Below are 11,524 nucleotides of genomic sequence, written 5' to 3'. Positions count from 1 at the left end.
CAGGATAGCATCTCTAGTTATTTTGTAGGTAAGCCTGAACTTGCATTTACACTTATATTTGTAGGTACTTTATGCAATCAAGAAACAAGCTAATCACACAGCCAGCTTGGTGATGAACGGCATGACATGCAAGAATATTAGACTGCTCAGGAAAAAGGGCATTTTCCCTCCAGTTTTTTAATTTTATCACATTGACTTTATAGATAAAAAGAGACACAGTTGGTTTTAAACGGGCTCCTTTTTTCCCTTCAAGAAACAAACTCCAGTGATTTAATTTGCTCCTGTAAATAACACACAGTTGGTTTGATATTGTCAGCAACTACCATAATGCAGAGAAATCTTGTGGGTTTATATACATAGAACTGAGTGCATGATAGCTACTAATGAGTGGAGTACTTGTGCCACACCTCCAAAGGTTCTGGTGACACCTGCATCTTGAGAGAGAGCACATAACACGGTCACAATGAATTGGAAAAGTATTAGCAACCAGTTAAGCCTATGTGGTGCTCCTCATATGTTTTACAGCATGGCCAATTGTCAAGGATGATGGGAGTTAAAGCCCAACAATAGCTGGATTGTACCATGTTAGCTACTCCTAAATTAAGAAATGCAGTTCCAATTCTTGGGAAACTAGTCTTCCCCATTTCATTGACTGGTGACTTTGTACCGAACTGGGAAATATCCATTTTGCAGGGAACATTTTAGTTGACATGCCCTGCTTTTGCCCTATTAAGTCAAGCTACTGCTGAAAAACTATTTTGCCCTAAAACACACTTTCACACACACTAGCTCTGAAGTCCTCTAGAGCTTACAAAAGGATATTTTGAGGTCTGTTCCCTACATTACATAATGACACAGGAAACGTCTTTCAAGTACATAGTACAAAGTTACACATAAGCATCAACAATTCATTGTACACTTGTTTTGTGTTCAGAGGCCTACTTAGGTGGCAACATTAATTTTTCCATGCTTTTCACAGCTGTCATGTGGCACAAAAGTCAAAATGGCACGAGATTAGCCAAAATCCATTCTGGAACATGAACGGCTTGGCTTCTGGGCATATGAGGGTTTGTACAGATGCACATAAAAACAGGAATCAGCACTATGTTTTGTTGTGGTTTTTTGCCCCTGTGGGATGAGCCCAATGCTCCTCTGCTTTATTATTTATTTTATTTATTATTTCAATTTATATACCGCCCTTAGCGAAATAGCTCTCAGGGCGGTGAAGTGTCCTATCTTCTGTTTGCAAAAGCAGGTAAACAATCAAAACCAAGAACAACCAAAAAAAATCCCAGCCTTCCAAATGGGAAACTGCATGGATGGGCAAGCTGTTCTCAGAGGATTCAGTGAAAATGTGCATGGATGGCAAGCTTTACATCAAGGGTGCCTGTAGTTTCCTATATGTTGCTGAACTCCCAACTCACATCAGCCTCAGCCAGTAAAGCCAGGAATAATGGGAATCGTAGTATAACAACATCTGGAGGACCATAGGTTCCCCATCCCTGCCTGTATATTAAAGATTGAGTTTGAAATGTGGGTTCCTGCGTAGAATGGAGCAGTTATTCACGTTGCCAATGGCCAGTCCTAGAACAAAACTTTGACTTCAGTCACTGTCCCTGCTTCCCATCCTGCTTTTGTGACTAATGGGGATTGCTCCCTAAGGCACGGGTGGGGAAACTGGCCAGTGGGTCAGTCTTCCCCACAGAGAACTGGCATGCACAGCCAAAGAAACAGGATTAAATGCCCTGCTCATCAACAGATGAATGGATTAAATCCTGCTCAGATCCCTGCAGACAACAGGATTAAAGTTTCTACTCATCAGCTGGTGAGGGAAGAGTTCAATCCTGCTGCATGCTGCTTCAGACCCCCTCCCTCCCCCACAGCTCAACTCTGCCAGGACCGTCCACCTATCAGTCACCTGAAGTTATTGTTGTCAGATTATAGGTGGGTGGCCCTGAGCACCTGTCAAAGCTGGCCTACGGGAGGGGGAGAAACAAAAGATCTGGCCCTCTAGACCAAAAAGATTCCCCTTACCTGGACTAGGGGGCATTTAATGATCTCTCTTGAGACCTGATCCACGCTAGCTATAACAGTGCAGAAAAACCACAGGAAGTCTAATCCTAGGAGCAGTTGCCTGTAGGTTAGGAAGTTAATTATAAAAGCACAGCAATTAGAAGACTGCAAGAGGCTGACTGGTTCTATCTTTGCTTCAAAATACATATTCAGTGAACATCTGTTCACTGGGGATATTAAAGTCTCTAAGCAGTGGAGACATCATGAGGAAGTGAGGGATCATATATTCTTGATCCTATTAATGGTTCACTAAGCAAAATAAAAGCCAACCAAGGGGCGGGGGAAACACACACACAGGTAATAAGATGGTATTTAGTAGATTTTGACTGCATCCTGATCCCCACTGTGCCTCTCCCATCCATTTTCCTCCACCCATGGGGCAAAGCAGAACTGAAACCATGTTCTCATGCTGATTGGAGAACTTGTAGAAGGTGTGCATGTAAGTTTGGTCCTCTCATCAAACCCAAATAGCCTGCTTCTCAGGCTAAGCACCATGTGAGCTGATCACAGTTCATAAGGAATGTTTCAAGTTGGTTCCAGTTTTTCACCATCCAGGGACATTAAGGTATACTTACAAGGTAAGGCTGAATGTTGAAGGGTTTGCACAGGACACCGTGAAGAGCCTCTGAGCCTCTCTGAGCTTGTCTACACCAGTTTGCCATAGTGCTGGGCTGGCAGTGGCACTGAGTCATTCTGTGTGCTCCTAACAGTGCAATCCTCAGCATGTCTTTCTCAGAAGTAAGTCCTATTGAATTCAGTGGGGCATACTCCTAGGCAAGTGGGGTTAGGATTGCAGCCTCAATAGTTGTGTATTCAGCAGGAAGCTTTTGGGGTCAAAAAGTCCATTGTCAGATTTGACTGTTAATGGCTTTCGTCTGCTGCTACACAGGCATGAATTCTGTTTGCCTGCAGTTTTTGCGTTCCAATCCCATGGAGGAGGAATGTTTAGTTTCACATTCTCTAAAAACTGAATGGCATAAACTCAGTGGTAATGTGCACATCTTTGTGCCATACAGAACTGACAAATGCAGCAGGCGGGGGAGGCAAGGGAAGGCGAGCTTGTCCCACCCACCCACAGCTGTCATGGTGGTTATTAGGTAACATTGATCTATTTTTTTTACTAACAATACTGTGTGTGTATGTTTCTCCAATGCACTGATGTGTATCTGCCTTTTTCAAAGTAGTGCAGCTTAAAATGTATACACACACACACACCATATGATTGCTGCTGAGTCACCAGTAACCTACAGTAAAACTTGCGGTGTAGACAACCCCTTTGCCAGTTAATGAATCAGGCAGCTGCTCCAATAGATCACAACTTTGCCAAAATCCAAATATCTTGGTAAGATCTAGGTCTTTCCTGTTGCCTAAATATCTTGAAAGGAATCGCTGCTGGGCAGGGCAAGATTTCTTCCAAACTCTCCATCTGAATCTCTGGAAAGAAACTGAGGTGAGGGTGAGGGAAACAGGTCTGAGAGAGATTCAAGCAATTCCTATCAGTACAGTAAAGAGATGCTAGCATCCCTCTGTTTAAACTAGCTCAGGAGCAAAAGAGCAGAATCCCATGGTTTGCTGAGACCGCAATCCTATATACACTTACCTGGGAGTAAGTCCCACTGAACTCAGTGGGGCTTAACTTTGGAGTAGACATGCCAAGGACTGTGCTGTTAAAAACATACCTAGCCGCCACCACCCCCATCCACAAGAAACAAAGGGGATTCCATCCAGCTTAGACCTTCAAGGCTATACAAGTCTCTAAGCCTACCACTCCTCACCTTGCTACCCCACTGTTTAAGCCTGGACACACACAAAGCATTCTTTATACTCCAGACTCTGCAAATGAAATCTCTTGCCAGCAGTCATGTCCTAACATCACCTTCTGAAAACAACACGTGGCAGATAATCCATGTATGGCACAGCCATGTTCCAGGGGCTTGGTTTAATTTTTGGCTTCATAGAAGATGTGCTTTTCTTTTCCATCCCTGTTGCATGATGTCTGGCCGCTCAGCATTGAATCAACTGCAGGAGGAGGGCAACAGGGTGGCAGGTGCTCTACACCAGAGAAAATAAGTAAGGAATCTTGAGAACCAGAAGACTCTTTGGGCTTTAACCTCACTTTGACATTTTGAGGGATGTCACCATAGGTTTTGCTTTAAAGTACTGTTTAAATCTTATGTCTGCATACCTGCAGAGAAACAGGGAGAGGGAGAGATTTGTTATGTAAGTTCTATAGAATATGTTTTTCATTTTAGTTTAGCCATGTCTTATGATCTTTATTTGCAGATGTCCTTTTTGTCCACAGTAGCTTGCCTATTAATTTTCTCACACCCACATTCACTTACACACCATGCTTTCTCTCATGTGTGCTCTCTCACACATATACACACACAGAGACCATCTGTACTTCCCATTCAGATACATTCCTATTAACATCCTCAATTCATCCACTAATATACTGATCACTCAGACTCAGTGTTCACAATACAATGATTTTAGATGCTTTGTATATGATGATGCCTCCTCTAGGATGCACACCTTAACGTGGTGAGGGGGTTTGAGAGTGTCGAAGAAGCTGAGAGCAATGCTGTCAGGAGTCTAGACCAAGAGGCTAGACTCCTAGCAGGGGCACCCAAGGTGGAATGGTCAAAGCTGAAACACCAGACTAAGATGCATCCAAACTCAGAGGAAGGCAATGGTAAACCACCTCTGAATATCTTTTACCATGAAACCCCTATGAAGAGAGTATCCAAAATGCAACATGAGATAGTGCTGGAAGATGAGACCCCAAGGTCAGAAGGCACTCACCGAGCTACTGGGAAAGAACAAAGGACAAGTACGAGTAGTGCTGTGGCTAATGACACAGCTGGGTCAAAGCCGAAAAGAAGCCCAGAGGCTGATGTGCACAGATGCAAAAGGAGATTCCGTAGTTGTACGACGCACACAATAGGAACATGGAATGTGAGAAGCATGCACCAAGGAAAGTTAGAAAATATCAAGCAAGAAATGGAACGCATCAACATTACAATACGTGGTGTGAATGAATTAAAATGGATGGGAATGGGACACTTTCAATCAGGCAACGACAAAATATTTTATGCAGGAAATGAGAAAGGAAGAAGAAACGGGGTTGCTTTAATAGTGAGAAGTGATGTAGCAAAAGCAATTAGGAGCTATAATGCAAGGTCTGAACGAGTGATATCAATGAGATTTAACGGGAAACCTATTAACATAACCATCATCCAAGTCTACGCTCCAATGGCAAATGCAGAAGAAGAGGAATTGGAGAGATTTTATGCAGAAGTACAGGAAGAAATTGATCACACACCAAAATAAAATGTGCTGATAATCATGGGGGACTGGAATGCAAAACCAGGGAACAGAGAAGAACTAGAAATTGTGGGAAAATGGAGCTTAGGAGATAGAAATGAAACAGGAGAAAGACTTATTGAATTCTGTGAAACTAATTATTTCTTGCAAGCACATTTTCTGAGCAACCAAAAAGACAACTGTACATGTGGACATCACCAAATGGTCAATATAGGAATCAGATTGATTATATAATTGGTAGCAGAAGATGAAGTTCCATACTTTCTGCAAAAATAAGACCAGGAGCAGACTGCGGTACAGATCATGAACAGGTAATATCGAAAATCAGAATAAAGCTAAGAACAACAAAGCAATCATAATGCCAAAACAAAATTTACATAACATCCCAGAAGAATATAAAGATCAAATAAGAAACAGATTTGAGGCTTTAAACTTAGTTGGTAGAACCAGAAGAACTATGGATTGAAGTCAGAGACATTATCAGGGAAGAATGCAAAAAGACAATACCACTAGTTAAAAAGAGAGAAAGACCTCAATGGATGACTGCAGAAACTCTTAAAATGGTTAAAGAGAGAAGGAAAACAAGCAAAAGGACACAGAAACATGGTTAGAACCCTAAATGCAATAATACAGCGACTAGTACACAGGGACAAAGGGAACTATTACAATAGTTATTGTATAGAAATAGAAGAGGAACAAAAAAGGCAAACAAGGCTGCTTTCACACATGGGGCTGATTGCATTAATGTAACTGATTGAAAAGGAAGTGCTTCTGTCCTGATTTCTAAAACCCCTTTCACACTGCAGTACCTGTTATACAGGCATTTCATGCAACTGTCTCACACACACACAGAGCTACAATGGACAGAGCAGAGTTTTTCTCCCCCCCTTCGTTTTAGGGGGTTTGGTGTATTTCCCCCCAACTTGGTTTTTGAGGCTCGTGGAGGTGGCCCTGGGGGTCGGGGGGCGCTGCCGCCTGCTATTGCGACCACCGGGAGCTCACGGAGGTGGCTCTCCTTATTCTTAATTTTTATTTTGGGGGCTTTGGGCGGCGGCGCCAGTTTCAGCAGCCGTTGGGAGTTTGTGGAGGCAGCTCCTTTTACCCTTGCTCTCTCCGTCTCGGCTGGACTATACCGGAGCTTGCGGCTGCGGCTCCAGTTGACTGTGGGATGGGTAAGCGCCTGATAATGCACCTCCCTTCACCCTTCTTTGGCCCTAGTCCTCATTTCCCCCCTCTGTTTTAAGGCGGCTCCTGCTCATTTTCCCCCCACTGTTCCACACTGCATGCTGGGATACCTGTCACGTGAGCGGCTGTAACTAGCGGAAAACTCCCACGATGTTCTGTATTCCCAGCCTTGCTAACGGATTATTTATGGTATCATTTGTCACTGAAATTAGCGCTAAACTTCCACTACATTCCACCAGAATTCTGAAGGTAGCTTGTGCGTCGTGTGAAAGTTCAAATATGATGCGGAAATGAACAGGTAACAAACTGTCAGAATAACGGAATAAACTGCAGTGTGAAAGCACCCCAAGAGCCCTATTCCAAAAGATTAGAGAAATTGAAGGGAAATTTAAATGAAGAGTATGGATGTTGAATAATCAACAGGGGATCATACTGACTGACCAAGATGAAATAAAAGGAAGATGGAAACAATACACTGAAGAACTCTATAAAAAAGATGCCCGGATGACAGATTTATTCATGGAGGAACTGTATGATGAAGAACGAGAAATTTTAGAATGTGAGGTGAAAGCTGCTTTCACAATACTTGGAAGAAACAAACCACCAGGAACAGATAGCATGCCAATAGAGTTGCTACAAGTTACTGAGACTGAATCTGTCCAAATTTTGACAAAAAATTGTCAACAAATATGGAAAACAAAACAATGGCCCACAGACTGGAAGTGTTCAATATACATCCCAATTTCAAAGAAAGGGGATCCCAGGGAATGCAGTAACTATTGAACTATTGCCTTAATATCCCATGCAAGGAAAGTAATGCTCAAGATTCTACAATAAAGGCTTCTACCATATATGCAGCAAGAAATGCCAGATGTCCAGGCTGGATTTAGAAAGGGAAGAGGCACCAGAGATCATATCGCAAACAGACATTGGACAGTGGAATGGACCAAGGAATTTCAGAAGAAAATTATCCTGTGCTTTATAGATTATAGCAAAGCCTTTGACTGTGTAGATCATGCAAAACTATGGAATGCTTTAAAAGAAATGGAGGTGCTATAGCATCTGATTGTCCTGATGCGCAACCTATATTCTGGACAAGAGACTACTGTAAGAACGGAATATGGAGAAACCGACTGGTTCCCAGTCGGAAAGGGTATGAGACAGGGCTGTATTTTATCACCCTATTTGTTTAATCTATACGCAGGACATATCATAGGGAAAGCGGAAGTGGACCAAGATGGAGATGCAAAAATTGGAGAGAGAAATATCAATAATTAAGATATGCAGATGATACTATACTACTAACAGAAACCAGTAAGGATTTGAAACGAATGCTGATGAAAGTTAAAGAGGAAAGCACAAAAGCAGGACTACAGCTGAACGTCAAGAAGACTAAAGTAATGACAACAGAAGATTTATGTAACTTTAAAGTTGACAATGAGGATATTGAACTTGTCAAGGATTATCAATACCTTGGCACAGTCATTAACCAAAATGGAGACAATAGTCAAGAAATTAGAAGAGGGCTAGGACTGGCGAGGGCAGTTATGGGAGAACTAGAAAGGGTCCTCAAATGCAAAGATGTATCACTAAATACTAAACTCAGGATCATTCAGACCATGGTATTCCTGATCTCTGTGTATGGATGTGAAAGTTGGACAGTGAAAACAGTGGATAAGACAAGAATCAACTCATTTGAAATGTGGTGTTGGCAGAAAGTTTTGTAGATACCATGGACTGCAAAAAAGACAAATAATTGAGTCTTAGGATAAATTGAACCAGAACTACCGCTAGAAGCTAAAATGATGAAACTGAGGTCATCATACTTTGGACACATAATGAGAAGACATGATTCACTAGAAAAGACAATGATGCTGGGAAAAACAGAAGAGAGTAGAAAAAGAGGAAGACCGAACAAAAGATGGGTTGAGTCCATAAAGGGAGCCACAAACTTGAACTTACAAGTTCTGAACAGGGTGGTTTACAACAGATGCTATTGGAGGTAGCTGATTCATAGGGTCACCATAATTCGAAATCGACTTGAAGGCACATAACAACAACAAGATGATGAGTGTGGTGTTGTGGTTGTATCAGCCTGAGACCCAAGTTCAAGTCCGCACTTAGCCATGCAGCTCACTGGGTGACCTTAGGCCAGCCTTCCTCTCAAGTTGTTTTGAAGATTAAAGGGGGGGGACATTTTAGGTCATTTTGGGCAGTATTCAGCTATCTCATCCCAGTGCACGGGGACTTCCCCCCCATCTTATCCCACATGCATCTTCTCCAGATATGCTCTGGTGGGTTGGGGGGTACCCAATTTAAGGGGTGCACAGGGGGAGGGGGAAATCCCATTGGGCTAGCAGTAATTCTTGTGCTGATGGGACCCTGATTTAGTGCTACGTTGGATACAACCCCTTGAAGTTTTTCCCACATACATTTCAAATGCCAGTAACATTTTATTATGTGTTTTCCATTCGTATCTATCTTTTTCTGATACTAAATAGTTTTTTTATAACATGAAGTAGTCCCAGCAATACCTGAAGCGGCTAATTCTCTTTTTACATAAGCTGCTAACTTACTTCATTTAATTCTTCTTGATAATTAAGTCCGTTCTTCAACACTGATGACAATTTAATCAAGCTCACTTGGTTCCCAATTTTTTTTGATGATATCCTGCTTTGTTGATTTACATGTACTTTTCCATGCTTTATAACAGCCTTGCAAAGATCCAAGCATGTAGAATCTGGGTCCTTCATTAATATAGGGGGCTGACGTTTTACAAAATTTAATAAGCAGACTAGGGGTTTAACAGTAGCTCAAGATGCAAGTTTTCTCTTATGATTTCAACCACCCAGTTGCAAAATCACTTTCCTTTAATGCATCCACAACATAAATGGATTATGGCTTCACAATACTAACACTTTCCATTCCAACCTTCCTTATGATCATAGACTTCCAGAGCAACCAATGCCTCTGGGTAGCCATTTTTATACAGTTTTCTTTATGATTACTTGATAGAGTAGAAGAGGATCCTGCTGTAAAAAGATGACTCAATATTTATTTGGGAATAGTTATTTGGAGGTCTTTATTCCATTTCTTTCTACATTGGATTTCCAAAGATCTTTTTTTTTTTTTGCTATTATCTTACAAAGTTTTTTAAAAAACAAATCTCTCCCCTTTTCTTAGTAAAGTTCTTGGAAGAAAGGCAGAATAGAAATAAAATAAATATTAATTCACACACACATAGGCAGATCATTAACCCATCTCATTTGAACATTCAGTGTAACAGTTGATAAACACTGCAATAGTGCTGGCTTTTTGTTTCTGTGAACAATTCCTATCAACAAGTCCCACTCATTCCTGAGCCAGTGTGTTGTGTTGGCAACGTAAGGGCTGGTCTACACATTACCATATCAGTCTCCTAGCCTCATGATGATTTTTTTACCTCTTGATGTCTAACTCTGGTGATCTCCTGGACCCCTCCCCATTACATGGCAAAGTTCCTTGCCATCTCCAAATTTCTGACAGGACATCTAATTCTGACAGGGAAACTATGTGTGTGGCATACTCCTATCTACAACACTCAATCCAACTTTCTAATTTGTTTCAAATCCCCCTGCTCCCCCGATAATAGAGAGAGACCTGGGGAGGTTTATGTATACATTCTTAGTATTAATGTGATGGTACTACATCAGGTGTAATACATTTCAGACAGAGGGCCACAGCTTCTTCTGTACAACTTTCCAGGGGTCACATAGTAGTAGGGGCTAGAGGCAAAAGTATGGAGCAACAAATGTAAATATTGCCTTTGGTACAGTAGACTAATTCTACACACGCTCACAAAGCCCTGTCTATCCTCCCTCCGTGATAGGGTTGCCAGGTTCAGGGCCTGAGACTGATCCTGTATCTTTAGGAGAAGCGAAAGTCAGCCAAGTGCAGGTGTTTTTGCAACACTGTAATGGGAAAAACCACAAGGTGGAATTCTCCCCCCTGCACAACTTTTAAAGATACAGTTGTGCAGGGGGGAGGGAGAATTCCACCTTGTGGTTTTTCCCATTACAGCAGCGTTTCCCAACCTTTGGGCCCCCAGATATTGTTGGACTACAACTCCCATCAGCCCCAGCCAGTATGGCCAGTGGTCAGGAAATGATGGGAATTGTAGTCCAGCAACTTCTGGGGACCCAAAGGTTGGGAAAGGCTGCATTACAGTGTTGCAAGAACACCTGCACTTGGCTGACTTTCTCTTTTCCTAAAGATACAGGATCAGTCTCAGGCCCTGACCCTGGCAACCCTAATCCATGAGCAAGAGGCATTATCAGATTGCAGCAACATATCCCAGCCTAGCAAAAACACCCAAGGAGGATGCAAAGCAGGACTGGTGAGGGGTGTGGCCTGGGAAGAGGGGCGTGGCTGAGGAGGCTAGGAAGAGTCTCATGGGCCAGAGAGAGAAAAACCCAGCAATTTTAAAACAGCATCTTGCTTCAGAATCTTCCTTATGCTAGACAGAAGTGACATTCACAGGCTTACCTCCATCTCCCTTAAACGTCCTTTGCCAATGCTGAAAAGTCACACTTACCTGGCAAAATTAAAGTCTATGGTAGAGAATTGGGCTTGAATCAGGCCCCAGCAAGCCCACAGGAAATGGGAGGCCTGGAAAAGAATATAGAATATCAAGGACACACATTTGGAGTGCCTGAGTGAGAGCAAGCGAAAATGTGAGTGAAGACAAGCATACAAATTTAAAGGGGGTATGTGTGCTAAAGTCCTCTCACAGCTTTCAGTAAAAGGACACATTTTTCTGAGTTAAACTGACTGTACAAGTGTATAGATACTATGGCTTAGTTTGAACCAGAAAAAAGTCAGTACTGACAAGTGCCAATGCCATCACCAGCACAATTTTCTGCAAACACTATTTGCAGTTGTTTTTTAAAAAAAGTTTTCT

General features: G+C 42.2%; 1 protein-coding gene across 1 annotated transcript in view; it reads right to left on the bottom strand.

The window, feature by feature from the left end:
- Positions 1-866: 866 nt before the first annotated feature.
- Positions 867-11,524, bottom strand: part of ETNK2 (ethanolamine kinase 2) — a 33,905-nt gene continuing 23,247 nt past the window's right edge. Inside the window, exons 7-8 of the mRNA XM_061632216.1 lie at positions 11,159-11,232; positions 867-4,258 (exon numbers count right to left, since the gene is read on the bottom strand). Coding sequence (XP_061488200.1) covers positions 4,186-4,258; positions 11,159-11,232 — 147 coding nt within the window. The 3' untranslated portion in view covers positions 867-4,185. The remainder of the gene's footprint in view (positions 4,259-11,158; positions 11,233-11,524) is intronic.

This window comes from Rhineura floridana, chromosome 6 (assembly GCF_030035675.1).
Source record: "Rhineura floridana isolate rRhiFlo1 chromosome 6, rRhiFlo1.hap2, whole genome shotgun sequence".
NCBI lineage: Eukaryota > Metazoa > Chordata > Lepidosauria > Squamata > Rhineuridae > Rhineura > Rhineura floridana.
Note: the sequence above shows the minus strand (reverse complement) of the source record. Positions and strands in the feature narration are given on the sequence as shown.